Source organism: Aegilops tauschii, chromosome 5, assembly GCF_002575655.3.
Source record: "Aegilops tauschii subsp. strangulata cultivar AL8/78 chromosome 5, Aet v6.0, whole genome shotgun sequence".
Lineage (NCBI taxonomy): Eukaryota > Viridiplantae > Streptophyta > Magnoliopsida > Poales > Poaceae > Aegilops > Aegilops tauschii.
In genome coordinates, this window is record NC_053039.3 from 267,173,905 (window position 1) to 267,199,043 (window position 25,139).

The following is a 25,139-nucleotide window of genomic DNA, read 5'->3' on the forward strand; positions in this document are numbered from 1 at the left end:
AGCTCCGTTAGCGAAAGAAAACAAAAGACCACTTCAAGGTACTGTAATGAACTAATTCTTTATTTATATTGGTGTTAAAACTACTGTATTCCAACCTCTCTATGGTTTATAAACTATTTTACTAGCCATAGATTCATAAAAATAAGCAAACAACACACGAAAAACAGAATCTGTGAAAAACAGAACAGTCTGTAGCAATCTGTAACTAACGCAAACTTCTGGAACTCCAAAAAATCAGCCAAAATAGGACGACCTAGAAAATTTGTTTATTGATCATAAGAAATTGGAATCACTATTTTATCACGTTCTGGTGATTTTTAACAATTGTTTTCGTAAACAGAAAGTTTCTGGAAATTTCTGCAAGATCAAATAACTATCATCCAAGAAGATCCTATAGGTTTAACTTGGCACAAACACTAATTAAAACATAAAAACACATTTAACCAGAGGCTAGAACAAATATTTATTCCTAAACAGAAGCAAAAAAGCAAAAAACTAAAAATAAAATTGGGTTGCCTCCCAACAAGCGCCATCGTTTAACGCCCCTAGCTAGGCATAAAAGCAAGGATAGATCTTAGGTATTGCCATCTTTGGTAGGCAATCCATAAGTGGCTCTCATGATAGATTCATATGGTAATTTTATTTTCTTCCTAGGGAAGTGTTCCATGCCTTTCTTTAACAGAAATTGGAATCTAATATTCCCTTCCTTCATATCAATAATTGCACCAATCGTTCTAAGGAAATGTCTACCAAGAATAATAGGACATGAAGGATTGCAATCTATATCAAGAACGATAAAATCTACGGGCACATAATTCCTATTTGCAACAATAAGAACATCATTAATTATTCCCATAGGTTTCTTAATAGTGGAATCTGCAAGGTGCAAGTTTAGAGAGCAATCATCAAAATCACGGAAATCTAGCAAATCGCACAAAGTTTTGGGAATAGTGGAAACACTAGCAGGCAAATCACATAAAGCATAGAACTCATGATCCTTAATCTTAATTTTAATAGTAGGTTCCCACTCATCATAAAGTTCTCTTGGAATAGAAACTTCCAACTCAAGCATTTCTTCATAAGATTGCATCAAGGCATCAACGATATGTTTAGTAAACGCTTTATTTTGACTATAAGCATGAGGAGAATTTAGCACGGATTACAACAAGGAAATACAATCTATCAAAGAGCAATTTTCATAATTAAATTCCTTGAAATCCAAAATAGTGGGTTTAACATCTAGGGTTTTGATTTCTTCAATCCCACTTTTGTCAATTTTAGCATCAAGATCTAAAAACTCTGAATTTTTGGAACGCCTTCTAGGTAAAGGTGGATCATATTCAGTCCCATCATCATCAAGATTCATATTGCAAAACAAGGATTTAATAGGGGACACATCAATAACTTTTAGATCTTCATCTTTATTTTCATAGAAATTTGAAGAACACGCTTTCATAAAGCAATCTTCCTTAGCACGCATTCTAGCGGTTCTTTCTTTGCACTCATCAATGGAAATTCTCATGGCTTTGAGAGACTCATTGATATCATGCTTAGGAGGAATAGATCGAAGCTTTAAAGAATCAACATCCAGAGAAATTCTATCAACGTTCCTAGCCAATTAATCAACTTTAAGCAATTTCTCTTCAAGCAAAGCATTGAAATTCTTTTGCGAATTCATAAACTCTTTAACACTAGTCTCAAATTCAGAGGGCATCTTATTAAAATTTCCATAAGAGTTGTTGTAGGAATTACCATAATTATTGGAGGAATTACTAGGATAAGGCCTAGGATTAAAGTTTCCTCTATACGCGTTGTTACCAAAATTATTCCTACCAACAAAATTCACATCCATAGATTCATTATTATTCTCAATCAAAGTAGACAAAGGCATATCATTATGATCAGAAGAAACACTCTTAGTAGCAAATAATTTCATAAGTTCATCCATCTTTCCACTCAAAACATTAATTTCTTCTATTGCATGCACTTTTTTATTAGTAGATCTTTCAGTGTGCCATTGAGAATAATTAACCATAATATTATCTAGGATCTTAGTAGCTTCTCCTAAAGTGATTTCCATAGAAGTGCCTCCCGCGGCCGAATCTAAAAGATTTGTAGAAGCAAAATTCAATCCGGCATAATAGTTTTGTATAATCATCCACAAATTCAAACCATGAGTAGGGCAATTACGTATCATTAATTTCATCCTCTCCCAAGCTTGTGCAACATGTTCATGATCAAGTTGCTTAAAATTCATAATATCGTTTCTAAGAGAGATAATCTTAGCGGGAGGAAAATACTTAGAGATAAAAGCATATTTGCACTTATTCCATGAATCAATACTATTTTTAGGCAAAGACGAAAACCAAGCTTTAGCACGATCTCTAAGCGAAAAAGGAAATAGAATTAATTTAACAATATCATTCTCAACATCTTTCTTCTTTTGCATATCACAAAAATCAACGAAGCTATTCAGATGAGTAGCGGCATCTTCACTAGGAAGGCCGGCGAATTGATCTTTCATGACAAAATTCAACAAAGCAGCATTGATTTCACAAGATTCAGTATTGGTAAGAGGAGCAATCGGAGTGCTAAGGAAATAATTATTGTTGGTATTGGTAAAGTCACATAATTTGGTATTATCTTGAGCCATCGTAACAAACAAGCAATCCAACACACGAGCAAACAAAAAGCGAGCGAAAAAGAGGCGAACGAAAAAGAGAGGGCGAATAAAACGGCAAGGGTGAAGTGGGGGAGAGGAAAACGAGAGGCAAATGGCAAATAATGTAATGCGGGAGATAAGGGATTGTGATGGGTACTTGGTATGTTGACTTTTGCGTAGACCTCCCCGGCAACGGCGCCAGAAATGGCTCGTTGTCGGGAGTCCAAATCTTGACTTGACCTTGCGTAGGCCTCCCCGGCAACGGCGCCAGAAATCCTTCTTGCTACCTCTTGAGCAATGCGTTGGTTTTCCCTTGAAGAGGAAAGGGTGATGCAGCAAAGTAGCGTAATTATTTCCCTCAGTTTTTGAGAACCAAGGTATCAATCCAGTAGGAGGCTACGCGTGAGTCCCTCGCACCTACACAAAACAAATAAATCCTCGCAACCAACGCGATAAGGGGTTGTCAATCCCTACACGGTCACTTACGAGAGTGAGATCTGATAGATATGATAGGATAATATTTTTGGTATTTTTGTGATAAAGATGCAAAGTAAAATAAAAGCAAAGTAAAAGCAAAGGAAATAAATAAGTGTTGGAAAATTAATATGATGAAGATAGACCCGGGGGCCATAGGTTTCACTAGTGGCTTCTCTCAAGAGCATAAGTATTTTACGGCGGGTGAACGAATTACTGTTGAGCAATTGACAGAAATGAGCATAGTTATGAGAATATCTAGGTATGATCATGTATATAGGCATCACGTCCGAGACAAGTAGACCGACTCCTGCCTGCATCTACTACTATTACTCCACTCATCGACCGCTATCCAGCATGCATCTAGAGTATTGAGTTCATAAAAACAGAGTAACGCCTTAAGCAAGATGACATGATGTAGAGGGATAAATTCATGCAATATGATAAAAACCCCATCTTGTTATCCTCGATGGCAACAATACAATACGTGCCTTGCTGCCCCTACTGTCACTGGGAAAGGACACCGCAAGATTGAACCCAAGGCTAAGCACTTCTCCCATTGCAAGAAAGATCAATCTAGTAGGCCAAATCAAACTGATAATTTGAAGAGACTTGCAAAGATAACCAATCATACATAATAGAATTCAGAGAAGATTCAAATATTGTTCATAGATAATCTTGATCATAAACCCACAATTCATCGGTCTCAACAAACACACCGCAAAAGAAGATTACGTCGAATAGATCTCCATGAGAGAGGGGGAGAACATTGTATTGAGATCCAAAAAGAGAGAAGAAGCCATCTAGCTACTAACTATGGACCCGAAGGTCTGAAGTAAACTACTCACACTTCATCGAAGGGGCTATGGTGTTGATGTAGAAGCCCTCCGTGATCGATGCCCCCTCCGGCGGAGCTCCGGATCAGGCCCCAAGATGGGATCTCGTGGGTACAGAAGGTTGCGGTGGTGGAATTAGGTTTTTGGCTCCGTATCTGATCGTTTGAGGGTATGTAGGTATATATAGGAGGAAGGTGTACGTCGGTGGAGCAACAGGGGGCCCACGAGGGTGGAGGGCGCGCCCTGGGGGGTAGGTGCGCCCCCTACCTCGTGGCCTCCTCCTTTGTTTCTTGACGTAGGGTCCAAGTCTCCTGGATCATATTTTTCCTAAAAATCACGTTCCGGAAGGTTTCATTCCGTTTGGACTCCGTTTGATATTCCTTTTCTGCGAAGCTCTGAAATAGGCAAAAGACAACAATTCTGGGCTGGGCCTCCGGTTAATAGGTTAGTCCCAAAAATAATATAAAAGTGAATAATAAAGCCCAATAATGTCCAAAATAGTAGATAATATAGCATGGAGCAATCAAAAATTATAGAAACTGACACCCGCCAGCCACCTGTGTTCGAAGCACGTCGGTAGAACCAGTCTCGCGTAAGCGTACGCGTAAAGTCGGTCCGGGCCGCTTCATCCAACAATACCGCCGAATCAAAGTATGACATGCTGGTAAGCAGTATGACTATTATCGCCCACAACTCACTTGTGTTCTACTCGTGCATATAACATCTACGCATAGACCTGGCTCAGATGCCACTGTTGGGAAACGTAGTAATTTCAAAAAAAAATCGTACACACACGCAAGATCATGGTGATGCATAGCAACGAGAGGGGAGAGTGTAGTCCACGTACCCTCATAGACCGTAAGCAGAAGCGTTATGACAACGCGGTTGATGTAGTCATACGTCTTCATGATCCGACCGATCCTAGTACCGAAAGTACGGCACCTCCGCGATCTGCACACGTTCGGCTCGGTGACGTCCCATGAACTCTCGATCCAGCTGAGTGTTGAGGGAGAGCTTCGTCAGCACGACGGCGTGATGACGGTGATGATGAAGCTACCGGCGCAGGGCTTCGCCTAAGCACTGCAACGATATGACCGAGGTGGATTATGGTGGAGGGGGGCACCGCACACAGCTAAGAGATCAATGATCAACTTGTGTGTCTATGGGGTGCCCCCTCCCCCATATATAAAGGAGTGGAGGAGGGGGAGGGCCGGCCCTCTATGGCGCGCCCTCGAGGAGTCCTACTCCCACCGGGAGTAGGATTCCCCCCTTTCCCTAGTTGGACTAGGAGAGAAGGAAGGGGGAGAGAGGGAGGAAGGAAAGGGCCCCCCCCTTCCAAGTCCAATTCGGACCAGAGGGGGAGGGGGCGCGCGGCCTGCCCTGGCTGCCCCTCTCTCTCTCTCCACTAAAGCCCATTAGGGCCCATATACTCCCCGGGGGTTTCGGTAACCCCTCGGTACTCCGGTATATGCCTGAACTCTCTCGAAACCTTTCCGATGTCCAAACATAATCATCCAATATATCGATCTTTATGTATCGACCATTTTGAGACTCCTCGTCATGTCTATGATCTTATCCGGATCTCCGAACTACCTTCGGTACATCAAAACACATAAACTCATAATACCGATCGTCACCGAACGTTAAGCGTGCGGACCCTACGGGTTCGAGCACTATGTAGACATGACCGAGACACATCTCCGGTCAATAACCAATAGCGGAACCTGGATGTTCATATTGGCTCCCACATATTCTACGAAGATCTTTATCGGTCAAACCGCATAACAACATACATTGTTCCCTTTGTCATCGGTATGTTACTTGCCCGAGATTTGATCGTCGGTATCTCAGTACCTAGTTCAATCTCGTTACCGGCAAGTCTCTTTACTTGTTCCGTAATGCATCATCCCGCAACTAACTCATTAGTCACATTGCTTGCAAGGCTTATAGTGATGTGCATTACCGAGAGGGCCTAGAGATACCTCTCCGACAATCGGAGTGACAAATCCTAATCTCGATCTATGCCAACTCAACAAACACCATCGGAGACACCTGTAGAGCACCTTTATAATCACCCAGTTATGTTGTGACGTTTGGTAGCACACAAAGTGTTCCTCCGGTATTCAGGAGATGCATAATCTCATAGTCATAGGAACATGTATAAGTCATGAAGAAAGCAATAGCAACATACTAAACGATCAAGTGCTAAGCTAACGGAATGTGTCAAACCAATCACATCATTCTCTAATGATGTGATCCCGTTAATCAAATGGCAACTCATGTCTATGGCTAGGAAACTTAACCATCTTTGATTCAACGAGCTAGTCAAGTAGAGGCATACTAGTGACACTCTGTTTGTCTATGTATTCACACATGTACTAAGTTTCTGGTTAATACAATTCTAGCATGAATAATAAACATTTATCATGATATAAGGAAATATAAATAACAACTTTATTATTTCCTCTAGGGCATATTTCCTTCAGCAGGTGCCAGTCGACGACGGGGGCTCAGGCCGCACCTTCACCATAGGCGTTGGCCTCCCCCCGGACCAGGAAGAGGCGTTGGTAGGCTTCCTCCGTGAGAACAAGGACGTGTTTGCGTGGGAGGCAACGAACTTGGCTGGCGCCCCGCGAGGAGTGATAGAGCACCACTTGATGGTGTGCCCCAGTGCATGACCCGGGAAGCAGAAGGCGCAGCGACGAGCCCCGGAGAAGCAGTCGTTCATCGTCCAGGAGTTCCACCAGTTGCAAGAGGCTGGCGTCATTGGGAAGTGCGACACCCGGATTGGTTGGCCAATCCGGTCATCGTTCCCAAGAAGGGGGAAAGGAGCGCATGTGCGTCGACTTCATGAGCCTCAACAAGGCTTGCTCGCAGGACCCTTTCCCTCTTCCGCGCATCGACCAGATCGTCAACGCCACCGTCGAGTGTGATCTGTTGTGCTTCCTGGACGCTATCTCAGGCTACCACCAAATCAAGATTGCGGTGCAGGACATCGAGAAGACAGCCTTCCTGACCCCATGCGGGGTGTATTGCTACACATGCATGCCGTTCGGGCTGCGCAATGCCGGCGCAACCTTCCAGCGGCTGATGGATATCGCCCTGGGCCGGCAGCTCGGGAGGAATGCTGAGGCATACATCGATGACATAGTGGTCAAGTCACGGGAAGAAAGGACCCTCGTCGAGGACCTCAAAGAGACGTTCGCCAACATGCGCAAGGTAAAAACCTGCGCCTCAACCCGGAGAAGTGCGTGTTCGGCGTCCCGTCCGGCAGGTTGCTGGGTTTCCTGGTGTCACACAGAGGGATCGAGGCAACCCAGAGAAGATCAAGGCGATTGAGAGAATGAGCCTGCCACAGACCCTCAAGGAGATGCAGAAGCTCGCGGGCCGCATGACCTCGCTGGGGCGCTTCATCTCCAAGCTCGGCGAGCGCACCCTTCCATTCTTCAAGTTAATGAAAAAAGAAGGGGCCGTTCGAATGGACTCCGGAGGTCGAGGCTGCCTTTCAGGACATCAAGAGGTACCTTACCAGCCCTCCGGTGATGGTGGCACCTCAACCTCGCGAGCCCCTGGTGCTTTACCTGGCCGCCACACCCCACTCGGCCAGCCGGCGCTCGTGGCGGTCCGGGAAGAGTGCGTGGGCGTAGGTGCGCAACGCAGCGCACCGTCTGCTGCTACACCATCGCCACCTCAGGACAGCGTTCTTGAGGTCACGACTACCTCATCAGATGATAAGGCTCCTGAGACCCCGGTGTCTCTGGAGGGGCCGGGCGCCGTCAACAACTCTTCCCTCGTCGAGCACCCCGTGTACTTCGTTAGCACGGTGCTGCGTGACGCGCGTGCACGCTACCCCATGCAGCAGAAGCTCCTGCTCGCGCTCCTCGTCACCTCCAGGAAGCTACGCCACTACTTCCAAGGCCAACCCATCAAGGTCGCCTTGGCATACCACCTGGAGAGGGTGCTCCAGAGCCCCAACGCCGTGGGCAGGGTTGCTGAGTGCAACATCGAGCTGCAGGCGTTTCAGCTAGAGTTCAGCAGCACCAGGGTCATCAAAGGCGCGGCCCTCACTGTCTTTGTGGCGGAATGGATTGACGCCCCTGACCGAGGGGTGGGAGAAGACCGTTCTCTCATGCCCGGAGATGAGGCACCGGATGTCTGGGTCATGTACTTCGACGTCGCGTTCGCTCGACATGGTGCAGGGGTTGGAGCCGTGCTCATCGCACCTACTCAGGACAAGCTCTACTACACCGTGCAGCTCTGCTTCCAGCATGGTGAGAAAGTCTCCAAGAACATCACGGAATACGAGGGCCTGATCGCCGGCCTCAGGGCCGCGATGGCTCTGGGGGTCAAGCGGCTCACCATCAAGGGCGACTTTCAGCTCCTCGTCAACTTCTCCAACAAGGAGTAAAGCCGAAAGATGAGCACATGGAGGCATATCTAGAGGAGGTACGCAAAATTGAAAAATGATTCATGGGCTTGGAATTGCAGCATGTATCACGCGACATGAACAAGGAAGCAGACGACATCGCCAAGAGGGCGTCCCGGCGCGAACCCCAGAGGCCCGGCGTCTTTGAATAGCGACTCTTCAAGCCACCGGCGGCTCCCCCCACTATGGGACCGGCACTACTTCAGGAGGAACTGCCCATGACACCCACCTCAGGCGCCCTGGCCTGTGGTCAGACCTTTGGAGCACGTCCGCTCCTCGCGCTCAAACCTCAGGAGGGGTGCTGGACCGAGGAGTTCAAGACGTACCTGCTCCGGGGCACCTTGCCAGAGAAGGAGGAAGACGCAGAACGTGTGGCCCGCCATGCCACCACGCACTGCATCCGGGATGGCGAGCTCTACCGAAGGCGCCCGAATGATGTCTCTCTGCGGTGCATCTCCAAGGAGCAGGGGTGCGAGCTGCTGGCCGACATCCATAGCGGGGACTGCGGGCATCACTCCTCATCGCGTGCCCTTGTGGGCAAGGCGTTTCACAGCGGGTTCAACTGGCCCACGACGCTCAACGACGCCACCGAGCTGGTGAGATCCTGCGAGGCATGCCAATTCCATGCCAAACAGATCCACCAGCCCGCTTAGGGCCTCCAGACCATTCCACTCTCATGGCCGTTCACGGTCTGGGGGCTGGATATCCTGGGCCCGTTTCCCCGAGCAGCCGGGGGCTACCGATACCTCTACGTCGCCGTCGACAAGTTCACCAAGTGGGCGGAGGTGGAGCCAGTGTGTACCATCCCAGCCAGCTCGACCGTCAAGTTCATCAAGGGCCTCGTGAGCCGCATTGGGGTCCCCACCCGTATTATCACTGATAATGGCTCTCAGTTCATGAGCAACCTTTTCAAAACATATTGTGCTAACCTTGGAACGCAGATATGCTACACTTCGGTGGCGCACCCATGGAGCAACGGCCAAGCCGAGCGCGCCAACGCGGAGGTCCTGACGGGCCTCAAGACGAGGAGCTTCAAGAAGAAACTCGAGGCCTGTGGCAGGGGCTGGCTCGATGAGCTCCAGTCCGTGTTGTGGTCCATCCGCACCACCGCGGCCAAGCCCACAAGCGAGGCCCCATTCTTCCTCGTCTACGGGGCTGAGGCGGTCCTCCCTCATGAGGTCAAACATCGCTCCCCGCGGGTCTTGGCGTTTGATGAGGCACGCCAGGACGCCTCGCGGGGGATGGACCTCGTGTTGGGGGAGGAGGGCCGCCGCCAAGCCTCGCTCCGCGCCGCGAGGTACCAGCAGGCGCTGCGGCGGTACCACTGTCGCAGCGTCCACTCCAGGACCCTCGAGGCAGGTGACCTTGTCCTGAGGCAGGTGCTCTCCAGGGAGGGGCTTCACAAGATCTCGCCTATGTGAGAGGGCCCGTTCAGGATCGCACGTGTCTCCAGGCCTAGCGCCACGTGCCTGGAGACGCAGGACGGGTCCCCATCCAGAATGCCTGGAACATCCAGCACCTCCGGAAGTTCTATCCGTGAACTAGGCCATGCGCCTCTCAAGTCTCCGCTCGTGAAACTTGTTGGGGAACGCAGTATTTAATTTTTTTACCTACGATCATGCAATATGTATCTATGTGATGCATAGCAACGAGCGGGAGAGTGTGTCCACATACCCTCGTAGACCGAAAGCGGAAGCGTTAAGTAACGCGATTGATGTACTCGAACGTCTTCGCGATCCAACCGATCAAGTATCGAATGCACGGCACCTCCACGATCTACACACGTTCAGCTCGGTGATGTCCCTCGTACTCTTGATCCAGCTGAGGCCGAGGGTGAGTTTCGTCAGCATGATGGCGTGGTGACGGTGATGATGAAGTTACTGACGCAGGGCTTCGCCTAAGCACTGCAACGATATGACCGGGGTGGAAATCTGTGGAGGGGGGCACCGCACACGGCTAAGACAACTGTCAACTTGTGTGTCTATGGGGTGCCCCCTCCCCCGTATATAAAGGAGGGGGGAGGAGAGGGCCGACCCTCATAGGGCGCGCCCAAGGGGAGGGGAGTCCTACTCCCAGTAGGAGTAGGTTTCCCCCCTTCCTAGTTGGAGTAGGAGAAGAAGGAAGAGGGAGAGGGAGAGAAGGAAAGGGGGGCCGGCCCCCACCCCAATTCGGATTGGGCTTGGGGGGGCGCCCTCCACCTGGCCGCCTCCTCCCCTCTTCCACTATGGCCCAATAAGGCCCATTAACTCCCCGGGGTGTTCCGGTAACCTCCCGGTACTCCGGAAAATGCCTGAACTCATCCGGAACAATTCCGGTGTCTAAACATAGCCTTCCAATATATCAATTTTTATGTCTCGACCATTTCGAGACTCCTCGTCATGTCTGCGATCACATCCTGGACTCCCAACAACCTTCAGCACATCAAAACACATAAACTCATAATACCGATCGTCATCGAACATTAAGCGTGCGGACCCTACGGGTTCGAGAACTATGTAGACATGACCGAGACTCATCTCCGGTCAATAACCAAGAGCGGAACCTGAATGTTCATATTGGCTCCCACATATTCTACGAAGATCTTTATCGGTCAAACTGCATAACAACATACGTTGTTCCCTTTGTCATCAGTATGTTACTTTCCCGAGATTCGATCGTCGGTATCTCAATACCTAGTTCAATCTCGTTACCGGCAAGTCTCTTTACTCGTTCCGTAATGCATCATCCCGCAACTAACTCATTAGTCACATTGCTTGCAAGGCTTATAGTGATGTGCATTACCGAGAGGGCCCAGAGATACCTCTCCGACAATCGGAGTGACAAATCCTAATCTCGATCTATGCCAACTCAACAAACACCATCGGAGACACCTATAGAGCATCTTTATAATGACCCATTTACGTTGTGACATTTGATAGCACACTAAGTGTTGCTCCGGTATTCGGGAGTTGCATAATCTCATAGTCATAGGAACATGTATAAGTCATGAAGAAAGCAATAGCAACAAACTAAACGATCATCGTGCTAAGCTAACGGATGGGTCTTGTCAATCACATCATTCTCTAATGATGTGATCCCGTTAATCAAATGACAACTCACGTCTATGGCTAGGAAACTTAACCATCTTTGATTAACGAGCTAGTCAAGTAGAGGCATACTAATGACACTCTGTTTGTCTATGTATTCACACATGTAATAAGTTTCCGGTTAATGCAATTCTAGCATGAATAATAAGCATTTATCGTGATATAAGGAAATATAAATAACAACTTTATTATTGCCTCTAGGGAATATTTCCTTCAGTCTCCCACTTGCACTAGAGTCAATAATCTAGATTACACAGTAATGATCCTAACACCCATGGAGTCTTGGTGCTGATCATGTTTTGCTTGTGAGAGAGGCTTAGTCAACGGGTCTGCAACATTCATATCCGTATGTATCTTGCAAATCTCTATGTCTCCCTCCTTGACTTGATCGCGGATGGAATTGAAGTGTCTCTTGATGTGCTTGGTTCCCTTGTGAAATCTGGATTCCTTTGCCAAGGCTATTGCACCAGTATTGTCACAAAAGATTTTCATTGGACCCGATGCACTAGGTATGACACCTAGATCGGATATGAACTCCTTCATCCAGACTCCTTCATTTGCTGCTTCCAAAGCAGCTATGTACTCCGCTTCACACATAGATCCTGCCACGACGATAGTCTTAGAACTGCACCAACTGACAGCTCCACCATTCAATATAAATACGTATCCAGTTTGTGACTTAGAGTAATCCGGATCAGTGTCAAAGCTTGCATCGATGTAACCATTTACGACGAGCTCTTTGTCACCTCCATAAACGAGAAACATATCCTTAGTCCTTTTCAGGTATTTCAGGATGTTCTTGACCGCTGTCCAGTGATCCACTCCTGGATTACTTTGGTACCTCCCTGCTAAACTAATAGCAAGGCACACATCAAGTCTGGTACACAACATTGCATACATGATAGAACCTATGGCTGAAGCATAGGGAATGACTTTCATTTTCTCTCTATCTTCTGCAATAGTCGGGCACTGAGTTTGACTCAACTTCACACCTTGTAACACATGCAAGAACCCTTTCTTTGCTTGATCCATTTTGAACTTCTTCAAAACTTTATCAAGGTATGTGCTTTCTGAAAGTCCAATTAAGCGTCTTGATCTATCTCTATAGATCTTGATGCCCAATATATAAGCAGCTTCACCGAGGTCTTTCATTGAAAAAATCTTGTTCAAGTATCCTCTTATGCTGTCCAAAAATTCTATATCATTTCCAATCAACAATATGTCATCCACATATAATATTAGAAATGCTACAGATCTCCCACTCACTTTCTTGTAAATATAGGCTTCTCCAAAAGTCTGTATAAAACCATATGCTTTGATCACACTATCAAAACGTTTATTCCAACTCCGAGATGCTTGCACCAGTCCATAAATGGATCGCTAGAGCTAGCACACTTTGTTAGCATCCTTTGGATTGATAAAACCTTCTGGTTGCATCATATACAACTCTTCTTCCAGAAATCCATTCAGGAATGCAATTTTTACATCCATTTGCCAAATTTCATAATCATAAAATGCAGCAATTGCTAACATGATTCGAACGGACTTAAGCATCGCTACGGGTAAGAAGGTCTCATTGTAGTCAACTCCTTGAACTTGTCAAAAACCTTCCGCAACAAGTCGAGCTTTGTAGACAGTAACATTACCGTCAGCGTCAGTCTTCTTCTTGAAGATCCATTTATTCTCTATGGCTTGCCGATCATCGGGCAAGTCAACCAAAGTCCACACTTTGTCTCATACATTGATCCCATCTCAGATTTCATGGCCTCAAGCCATATCGTGGAATCTGGGCTCATCATCGCTTCCTCATAGTTCGTAGGTTCGTCATGTTGAAGTAACATGACCTCCAGAATAGGATTACCGTACCACTCTGGTGCGGATCTTACTCTGGTTGACCTATGAGGTTTGGTAGTAACTTGATCTGAAGTTACATGATCATCATCATTAACTTCCTCACTAATTGGTGTAGGAGTCAAAGGAACCGATTTCTGCGATGAACTACTTTCCAATAAGGGAGCAGGTACAGTTACCTCATCAAGTTCTACTTTCCTCCCACTCACTTCTTTCGAGAGAAACTCCTTCTCTAGAAAGGATCCATTCTTAGCAACAAATATCTTGCCTTCGGATCTGCGGTAGAAGGTGTACCCAACAGTCTCTTTTGGGTATCCTATGAAGACACATTTCTCCGATTTGGGTTCAAGCTTATCAGGTTGAAGCTTTTTCACATAAGCATTGCAGCCCCAAACTTTAAGAAACGACAACTTGGGTTTCTTGCCAAACCACAGTTCATAAGGTGTCGTCTCAACAGATTTAGATGGTGCCCTATTTAATGTGAATGCAGCCGTCTCTAAAGCATAACCCAAAATGATAGCGGTAAATCAGTAAGAGATAGCATAGATCGCACCATATCCAATAAAGTGCGATTACGACGTTCGGACACACCATTACGCTGTGGTGTTCTGGGTGGCGTGAGTTGCGAAACTATTCCGCATTGTTTGAAATGAAGACCAAACTCGTAACTCAAATATTCTCCTCCACGATCAGATCGCAGAAACTTTATTTTCTTGTTACGATGATTTTCCACTTCACTCTGAAATTCTTTAAAATTTTCAAATGTTTCAGACTTATATTTCATCAAGTAGATATACCCATATCTGCTCAAATCATTTGTGAAGGTTAGAAAATAACGATACCCGCCCCGAGCCTCAACATTCATTGGACCGCATACATCAGTATGTATTATTTCCAATAAATCTGTTGCTCGCTCCATTGTTCCGGAGAACGGAGTTTTAGTCATCTTGCCCATGAGGCATGGTTCGCAAGTACCAAGTGATTCATAATCAAGTGATTCCAAAAGTCCATCAGTATGGAGTTTCTTCATGCGCTTTACACCAATATGACCCAAACAGCAGTGCCACAAATAAGTTGCACTATCATTATCAACTTTGCATCTTTTGGCTTCAATATTATGAATATGTGTATCACTACTATCGAGATTCAAAAATAGACCACTCTTCAAGGGTGCATGACCATAAAAGATATTATTCATATAAATAGAACAACCATTATTCTCAGACTTACATGAATAACCGTCTAGCATCAAACAAGATCCAGATATAATGTTCATGCTTAACGCTGGCACAATAACAATTATTCAGGTCTAAAACTAATCCCGAAGGTAGATGTGGAGGTAGCGTGCCGACGGCGATCACATCGACTTTGGAACCATTTCCTACGCGCATCGTCACCTCGTCCTTAGCCAATCTTCACTTAATCCGTAGTCCCTGTTTTGAGTTGCAAATATTAGCAACAGAACCAGTATCAAATACCCAGGCAGTACTGCGAGCATTAGTAAGGTACACATCAATAACATGTATATCACATATACCTTTGTTCACTTTGCCATCCTTCTTATCCGCCAAATACTTGGGGTAGTTACGCTTCCAGTGACCAGTCCCTTTGCAGTAGAAGCACTCAGTCTCAGGCTTAGGTCCAAACTTGGGCTTCTTCACTTGAGCAGCAACTTGCTTGCCGTTCTTCTTGAAGTTCCCCTTCTTCCCTTTACCCTTTTTCTTGAAATTGGTAGTTTTGTTGACCATCAACAATGGATGCTCCTTCTTGATTTCTACCTCCGCAGCCTTTAGCATCGCGAAGAGCTCGGGAATTGTCTTATCCATCCCTTGCATATTATAGTTCATCACGAAGCTTTTGTAGCTTGGTCGCAGTGATTGAAGAACTCTGTCAATGACACTATCAACTGGAAGATTAACTCCTAGCTGAGTCAAGTGATTATGATACGCAGACATTTTGAGTATATGTTCACTGACAGAACTATTCCCCTCCATTTTGTAGCTGTAGAACTTATTGGAGACTTCATATCTCTCAATCCGGGCATTTGCTTGAAATATTAACTTCAACTCCTGGAACATCTCATATGCTCCATGGCATTCAAAATGTCGTTGAAGTCCCGGTTCTAAGCCGTAAAGCATGGCACACTGAACTATCGAGTAGTCATCAGCTTTGCTCTGCCAGGCGTTCACAACGTCCGGCGTTGCTCCTGCAGCGGGTCTTGCACCTAGAGGTGCTTCCAGGACGTAATTCTTCTATGAAGCAATGAGGATAATCCTCAAGTTATGGACCCAGTCCGTGTAGTTGCTACCATCATCTTTCAACTTAGCTTTCTCTAGGAACGCATTAAAATTCAAAGGAACAGTAACACTTGAACATATGCAAAATACTATCAGGTACTAAGTTCATGATAAATTAAAGTTCAATTAATCATATTACTTAAGAACTCCCACTTAGATAGACATCCCTCTAATCATCTAAGTGATCACGTGATCCAAATCAACTAAACCATGTCCGATCATCACGTGAGATGGAGTAGTTTTCAATGGTGAACATCACTATGTTGATCATATCTACTATATGATTCACGATCGAGCTTTTGGTCTCAGTGTTCCGAGGCCATATCTGCATATGCTAGGCTCGTCAAGTTTAACCCGAGTATTCTGCGTGAGCAAAACTGGCTTGCACCCGTTGTATGTGAACGTAGAGCTTATGACACCCGATCATCATGTGGTGTCTCGGCACGACGAACTGTCGCAACGGTGCATACTCAGGGAGAACACTTGTACCTCGAAATTTAGTGAGAGATCATCTAATGCTACCGCCGAACTAAGCAAAATAAGATGCATAAAGGATAAACATCACATGCAATCAATATAAGTGATATGATATGGCCATCATCATTTTGTGCCTTTGATCTCCATCTCCAAAGCACCGTCATGATCACCATCCACTGGTGCGCGTCGGTCCTAAACAAACGGTTTTTTTACCCCTTTCCGCGACGGCATTTGGAACCGTCGCCAAATGACTGTGGGCGATAGGGGGGGGGGGGGGGTCCTCCCCACACGACCCAGAAACCGTCGGGGATAGGGAGCCTTGATGCATACAGTTGTCCCTATATAACCGTTTCCGATATCTCGAATACCCCAAACGCTTCATCCTTGCTACTCGTTTGTGCTCGCATTGCCATCGCAGTCGAAGTTTTGTGGTTCTGCCTAAAACTAGGCAGATTCTAGGCACGGGAGCTTTCTAGGCAGATTCCAGGCACGGGAGATTTATGATGCCTGGCACATCACAAACAGTTCATGATTATAAACCGTGTACGATAGGTAGACAATCACACACATTTAGTTTTCCCGCACCGTATGTGATAGTGTCTGACATCACACACGCTTTGCGAACGGGAACTGTGTGCATGCTTGCACACGTTTCCTCTCTGTGAACCGTCTCGGATTATGGTGTATATCGCAAACGTTTGTGTTTTACCAATCGTGTGTGCCCTAATGACCTGCACAACGTAATTTCGCCCTAATTTAATTGCTGCTATTTAAAATTGTACCTAATTTAAACTTGAAAGTAGGCTATAGCTTTATTCATATCCATCAGGTTCAAACAACCAATGCATTATTCGATTCATAGGTACATATGTTTAAGAATTATAGAAGCACCAAATAAAGAATGATGTACCAGGGTTCTATACTAGTACTATTACAGATGGTAAAGAAAGAGGCGACAGACATTCCAGTTGCTGAACAAGGTGAAGCGGAATGGCCCTATTGTGCTCTCCTGGATGCAGAAGGCATGCAGGACTCTAGTCCAACCCCTTGTGATGGCCGGCCTCCAATCATGTAGTTTGAGAGGTAATCTTGAGTAAACTGCTTCAGGATCCACTGCAAAAGAAAAAAGATTCAGATATTGTCATCTAAACAACTCATTATGGGCAGTAAAAAGAAGGCTACAGGGTTCTTACTTACCATCCTGCAGTTCACTGTTGTCTTGCATAAAATATAAACAAATAGTTCGATTGACATCTTTTGACCCATTTTAGTAACAATCTTTATCAGTTTCCTCACTTGATGCTGGTTCATGAATATCTCATTGCCCCATGCACAGAAAGGGGCGAAGTGTGGATCTTTGGCAATGATATATGTACCTAAAAGCACCAAGTTAATATTAGAAGCTAAACAAGAATTGAAAAATGATGTAGTACAACATTCCATCCATCCCATTATATAAGATTTTATTACATGTATATCTAGACATCATCGGAACATTAAGGTAACACTCTTCCTTGTTGCTATGTAGCCTGGGATTGCATATTTAGTCATTCCTTACAATGCATGTTGCTAAACAACAATTGAAAAACGAAAAGGCATGTTAACTGCAATATCCTTAACAACAACCAAATATCATAATTCATAGTGGTATTGTTGAAACTGTTATTGATGAAATTGAACTGCACAGCAAATAGTTGCACATATAGAGCATCACATTGTGAAGAACTGAAATAAACAAGTCATAAGGACATCTCTAGGCGATCCTTAAAAAGTTAAAGGACTAAAACCCTTAGTGGATATATATATATATATACTCCAGCAATTTTTGGCCTTTTCTAGTCGATCCCCTAAACTTAAGGTTGTAAACTTCAATTTGATCAAGTTCAAAGCAGGTTCAACCGAAAGTAGCATGCATTCAAACATAAACATAGATAGTTTTGCATAACCGAACATAAAACATAAATTTAAACTAAGCTAAACTACTTTCGGTCGAAGTAGAGGTCGAGCGAATCCTTCCTCGTCATGTACGGTGTGCCGCGAGCCGGGTCCGGGCCAGTACCGTCGTCGGGGTCGTTGGGGAAGGCACTCCTCCACTCGTCGACGTCGATCTCCTCGTCCTAGGGGCCCACCTCGATGCCCTCCACGCCGCCGTCGCCGCCGCCTTCGACCTCGTCATTAGAGGAGAGCGCGATAACCTCGCTGCCTGATACGTCTCCAACGTATCTATAATTTTTGATTGCTCCATGCTATATTATCTTCTGTTTTGGACATTATTGGGCTTTATTATACACTTTTATATTATTTTTGGGACTAACCTATTAACCGGAGGCCCAGCCCAGAATTGCTGTTTTTTGCCTATTTCAGAGTTTTGCAGAAAAAGAATATCAAACGGAGTCCAAACGGAATGAAACCTTCAGGAACGTGATTTTCGGAACGAACGTGATCCAGAGGACTTGGACCCTACATCAAGAAAGCTACCAGGAAGCCACGAGGTAGGGGGTGCGCCTCCCCTGGGCGTGCCCTCCACCCTCGTGGGCCCCACGTTGCTCCACCGACGTACTCCTTCCTCCTATATATACCTACGTACCCCCAAACTACCAGATACGGAGCCAAAAATCTAATTCCACCGCCGCAACCTTCTGTACCCGTGAGATCCCATCTTGGGGCCTGTTTCGGAGCTCCGCCGGAGGGGGCATCAATCACGGAGGGCATCTACATCAACACCATAGCCTCTCCGATGAAGTGTGAGTAGTTTACCTCGGACCTTCGGGTCCATAGTTATTAGCTAGATGGCTTCTTCTCTCTTTTTGGATCTCAATACAATGTTCTCCCCCTCTCTTGTGGAGATCTATTCGATGTAATCTTATTTTGCGGTGTGTTTGTTGATACCGATGAATTGTGGGTTTATGATCAAGTTTATCTATGAACAATATTTGAATCTTCTCTGATTTCTTTTATGTATGATTGGTTATCTTTGCAAGTCTCTTCGAATTATTAGTTTGGTTTGGCCTACTAGATTGATCTTTCTTGCAATGGGAGAAGTGCTTAGCTTTGGGTTCAATCTTGCGGTGTCCTTTCCCAGTGACAGTAGGGGCAGCAGGGCATGTATTGTATTGTTGCCATCGAGGATAACAAGATGGTGTTTATATCATATTGCATGAGTTTATCCCTCTACATCATGTCATCTTGCTTAAAGCGTTACTCTGTTCTTATGAACTTAATACTCTAGATGCATGCTGGATAGCGGTCGATGTGTGGAGTAATAGTAGTAGATGCAGGCAGGAGTCGGTCTACTTGTTTCGGACGTGATGCCTATATACATGATCATGCCTAGATATTCTCATAACTATGCTCAATTCTGTCAATTGCTCAATAGTAATTTGTTCACCCACCATAAATACTTATGCTCTCGAGAGAAGCCACTAGTGAAACCTATGGCCCCCGGGTCTATTTTCCATCATATTAATCTTCCAACACTTAGTTATTTTTGTTGCCTTTTATTTTACCTTGCATCTTTATCACAAAAATACCAAAAAAAATATCTTATCATATCTATCAGATCTCACTCTCGTAAGTGACCGTGTAGGGATTGACAACCCCTTATCGCATTGGTTGTGAGGATTTATTTGTTTGTGTAGGTGTGAGGGACTCGTGTGTAGCCTCCTACTGGATTGATACCTTGGTTCTCAAAAACTGAGGGAAATACTTACGCTACTTTGCTGCATCACCCTTTCCTCTTCAAGGGAAAACCAACGCAGTGCTCAAGAGGTAGCACCGCCCTCCGCGCCACCGTCCTTGCCGCCTTTGACCTCGTCATTGGAGGAGAGCGCGATAACCTTGCCGCCCTCCGCGCTGGCAAAGATCGCCCGCTCCGCCTCGACGAGCTCCAGGTGCTGCCGGCGGAGCTCTTGCATGTAGGCCTCGTCGGCGGCCTCGGCCTCGAGATGCTCCCACGCCTCGCGGTCCTCCCGCGCCATAGCCGAGCTCACCACCCCTAGCTCTGGCGGAACGAGGTGGACCGGATGTGTGCCGAAGGGGAAATTGAGCCTAGCTACCGCGCCGTGGTAGCGAACCTGCCAACGGTGGTACTCCATGGCCACGAGCTCGGCCGTGTGGAAGCTACCGAGCCACCGGTGGGTGTGGGTCTCTCGATCTATAATCTCGACGACCCACATCCCCCACCACTGCTGCCGGACCTCGAGGTAGGACTTCGTCGGCTGCTGGGTCCGGGGGAGGACGGGGAAGTCCTCGAACCGGCGTAGGGGCGCGGCGGCGGGCGGATCGGGGGACCGACGACGTCAGATCGGGCCCGCGGACGATGACGGGGACACCTCGGCGGCCACCTCGCCGGCGTCGGGTGAAAAGGCCGCGATAAACCTCTTTTTGGCCATTGGCTACTCGAGCTCCTCGGCACACAGGCAGAGGTTGAGGATGGAGGCGCCGGCGATGGCGGCGACCTACCAATGGTTTCGAGGGTTGTGTGTGTCTGTGTGAGCGGAGGTTGTGTTTGAGGAAATACTGCGGCAACTTGAAATTTTACTAGGCGGGAGTAACAAGGCGGGGCTACTAAAAATTTGGATCAAGGGCGAGCAGATATTTTTGAGATTGCGAGGGATGCATAGGCAGGAGTAAAATGCCGGGGCTACTGAAATTTGAATCAAGGGACTGAAGCATAGAGGGATGCAGAGGCGGGAGTTTTGGGGGAGCGAGCTAGTGTGTTGGACATGCCGGCTGTGGACTGTAGCCGACGCACCTTATCGCGTAAGCCATAGGCGTACTATACACCGACGGTGCTCCAAGATATTTTGTACTACATCTCACACGGTTGGTGAGAATAAATTGTGTGGGATCTACTTGATTTGAATTACAAAATGGGGTCATAGCGGCAATGGACGGTGTTTGAATTGCTAGACCTTTTATCTGCAGTGAACATGCAACTGTATGTGTGTCATAAAAGAATTGGAATTATTCAGGGTTCGTTAGGACATTTCATACATTAAACTGGTTTTCTACCCATTTCAGGTGCACAATTCAAAATTAAACTACATGCACATGCTCCGGTGCATACAAATTGGTTGAAAAATCAAATCTGTGTCCTTCAGTGCATGCTTAGGTCCCATGGAAGAAATGGGAATGAATTTTTCGGGGTTCGTTTGGCCTTTTTTACACATTAACTGGGTTTTCTAGGCATTTTATGTGCATAATTCAAATTTGAACTACAAGCACATGCTCCAATGCACTAAAGTTGGTTGAAAAATCACATGTGTGTCCTTGGGTGAATTTCTAGGTCCCATGCAAGAGATGGGAATGAATTTCAAACACCAGGGCACTGTTGATTGCCAGCAAAACGTTGAGATACCTGGTTTTTAAATTCTAGTAAATCCAAAACTCGTCTAAAATTCATGAAACTTGGCATGCTATCATGGAGCGGCATCAACATGTCGTGGTGAAAATTTTGTCCCATTTGGGGCAGGTTTGGGTATAAGCTTCTCACAAATCAGAGCTTCTCACAACAAGCATGATGGTTTCGATAGGGAACGTACCACCTTTGGGGAGGAGACGATATCCATTGCCTCTTATTGCTTTCAAAAAAATTCTAGTGTCAAATTAGAACAACAGCAGTGTTGTGTTCAATCTTGCAATTTTTCGGGGTTCTTTGGCCTTTTTTATACATTAACTGGGTTTTCTAGGCATTTTATGTGCATGATTCAAATTTGAACTACAAGCACATGCTCCAATGCGCCAAAGTTGGTTGAAAAATCACATGTGTGTCCTTGGGTGAATTTCTAGGTCCCATGCAAGAGATGGGAATTAATTTCAAACACCAGGGCACTGTTGATTGCCGGCAAAACGTTGAGATGCCTGGTTTTTAAATTCTAGTAAATCCAAAACTCGTTTGAAATTCATGAAACTTGGCATGCTATCATGGAGCGGCATCAACATGCCGTGGTGAAAATTTTGTCCCATTTGGGGCAGGTTTGGGTACAATCTTTTCACAAATCAGAGCTTCTCACAACAAACATGATGGTTTCGATAGGGAACGTACCACCTTTGGGGACGAGATGATATCCGTTGCCTCTTATTGCTTTCAAAAAATTTCTAGTGTCAACATAGAACAACAGGAGTGTTGTGTTTAATCTTGGAATTTTCCGGGATTCGTCTGGCCTTTTTTATACATTAACTGGGTTTTCTAGGCATTTTATGTGCATAATTCAAATTTGAACTACAAGCACATGCTCCAATGCACCAAAGTTGGTTGAAAAATCACATGTGTGTCCTTGGGTGAATTTCTAGGTCCCATGCAAGAGATGGGGATGAAATTCAAACACAATGGACTGTTGATTGCCAGCAAAATGTTGAGATGCCTGGTTTTTAAATTCTAGTAAATCCAAAACTCGTCCGAAATTCATGAAACTTGGCATGCTATCATGGAGCGGCATCAACATGCCGTGGTGAAAATTTTGTCCCATTTGGGGCAGGTTCGAGTATAAGCTTCTCACAAACCAGAGCTTCTCACAACAAGCATGATGGTTTCGATAGGGAATGTACCACCTTTGGTGACGGGACGATATCCATTGCCTCTTATTGCTTTCAAAAAATTTCTTGTGTCAACATAGAACAACAGGAGTGTTGTGTTCAATCTTGGAATTTTTCGGGGTTCGTTTGGCCTTTTTATACATTAACTGGGTTTTCTAGGCATTTTATGTGCCTAATTCAAATTTTAACTAGAAGCACATGCTCCAATGCACTAAAGTTGATTGAAAAATCGCATGTGTGTCCTTGGGTGAATTTCTTGGTCCCATGCAAGAGATGAGAATGAAATTCAAACACCAGGGCACTGTTGATTGCTGGCAAAACATTGAGAAATTCTAGTAAATCCAAAACTCGTCTGAAATTCATGAAACCTGGCATGCTATCATGGAGCGGCATCAACATGCCACGGTAAAAAATCTGTCCCATTTGGGGCAGGTTCGGGTATAAGCTTCTCACAAACCAGAGCTTCTCACAACAAGCATGATGGTTTCGATAGGGAACGTCCCACCTTTGGAGACGAAACGATATCCATTGCCTCTTATTGCTTTCAAATATTTTCTATTGTCAACATAGAACAACATGAGTGTTGTGTCAATTTTTGTGATTTTTTGGGGTTCGTTTCGACATTTTTATGCATTAACTGGGTTTTCTAGGCATTTTATGTGCATAATTCAAATTTGAACTACAAGCACATGCTCCAATGCACTAAGGTTGGTTGAAAAATCTAATATGTGTTCCTTGGGTGAATTTCCAGGTCCCATGCAAGAGATGGGAATGAAATTCAAACACCAGGGCACTGTTGATTGCCGACAAAACATTGAGATGCCTGGTTTTTAAATTCTAGTAAATCCAAAACTCGTCTAAATTCATGAAACTTGGCATGCTATCATGGAGCGGCATCAACATGCCATGTTAATTTTTTTTCCCATTTGGGGCAGGTTCGGGTATATGCTTCTCACAAACCAGAGCTTCTCACAACAAGCATGATGGTTTCGGTAGGGAACATCCCACCTTTGGGGACGAAACGATATCCATTGCCTCTTATTGCTTTCAAAAAATTTCTCGTGTCAACATAGAACAATAGGAGTGTTGTGTCAATTTTTGGGATTTTTCGGGGTTCGTTTGGACATTTTTATGCATTAACTGAGTTTTCAATGCATTTATGTGCATAATTCAAATTTGAACTACATGCACATGCTCCAGTGCATATAAATTGGTTGAAAAATCAAATCTGTGTCCTTGGGTGCATGCTTAGGTCCCATGCAAGAAATGGGAATGAATTTCAAACACGAGGGCACCGTTGATTGCCGGCAAAACATTGAGATGCCTCGTTTTTAAATTCTAGTAAATCCAAAACTCATCTGAAATTCATGAAACTTGGCATGCTTTCATGAAGCGGCATCAACATGCCGTGGTAAAATTTTTGTCCCATTTGGGGCAGGTTTGGGTATATGCTTCTCACAAACCAGAGCTTCTCACAACAAGCATCATGGTTTCGGTAGGGAACATCCCACCTTTGGGGACGAAACGATATCTAGTGCCTCTTATTGCTTCCAAAAATTTTCTTGTGTCAACATAGAACAACAGGAGTGTTGTGTCAATTTTTGTGATTTTTCGGGTTTCTTTTGGACATTTTTATGCATTAGCTTAGTTTTCAATGCATTTATGTGAATAGTTCAAATTTGAACTACATGCACATGCTCCAATGCATATAAATTGGTTGAAAAATCAAATATGTGTCCTTGGGTGCACGCTTTTGTCACATGCAATAAATGGGAATGAATTTCAAACACGAGGGCGCCATTGATTGCCGATAAAACATTGAGATGCCTGGTTTTTAAATTCTAGTAAATCCGAAACTCGTTTGAAATTCATGAAACTTGGCATGCTATCTTGGAATGGCGCCGGCATGATGTGGTATTTTTCGTGTCCATTTTGAGAGAAGGCGCACTGAATAATGACAGCCAACAAATGCATTTTGAAAAAATAGCTGCCACTTAATATCTCAAACGTTTGTATAATTCAAAACGTGTGCGTTCTGTTAACCATTCACGTGACGCCACGTGTCTTGGCTTTAATGGCTGTAGGAGGTGCCGTGCGGACAGCTGCTTGAACTTGACTGAACGGGAGGCGTGCGAGCGCAGTCCGGTGCGCAGGCTGACTGAGAGGCGTGCAATCTGTCCTCCAATGCACAGGCTCATCGGAAAGCGTGCGAGCTTTACGCTGCGCAGGCTCACTGGGAAGCGAGCCCTTTGACTTCCATGGCCACCCGCCTTCCTCTCCATTAATGGCGCCCGAGCTGCTGTTTAATACGGGCGGACTTACTGTTTGCCTCCCATTCCCCTCCCCCCGCAGACCTCCACCGCCATGGCGTAGAATGATCATCTGCCTCTAGTCTTCAAGTTTAGTGAAGTCGACTCCGAGCCGGAGGAGTTAGAAAATAAGGAGGAATGGGGCCTCATGGACATGGCCCAGAACGAGCTGGCCGCGGTGGTT

General features: G+C 45.5%; 2 protein-coding genes across 2 annotated transcripts; both read left to right on the forward strand.

The window, feature by feature from the left end:
- The first annotated feature begins 6,807 nt into the window (after window positions 1-6,807).
- On the forward strand, window positions 6,808-8,550 carry LOC141022759 (uncharacterized). Its single transcript, XM_073499012.1, has 5 exons — window positions 6,808-6,957; window positions 7,057-7,191; window positions 7,274-7,786; window positions 7,904-8,317; window positions 8,461-8,550. The coding sequence occupies exons 1-5, from the start codon at window positions 6,808-6,810 to the stop codon at window positions 8,548-8,550; spliced, it is 1,302 nt and encodes a 433-aa protein (XP_073355113.1).
- Window positions 8,551-8,616: 66 nt separating this feature from the next.
- Window positions 8,617-9,051, forward strand: LOC109763436 (uncharacterized). The gene has a single exon (XM_020322280.1). The coding sequence runs from the start codon at window positions 8,617-8,619 to the stop codon at window positions 9,049-9,051; it is 435 nt and encodes a 144-aa protein (XP_020177869.1).
- The last annotated feature ends 16,088 nt before the right edge of the window (window positions 9,052-25,139 follow it).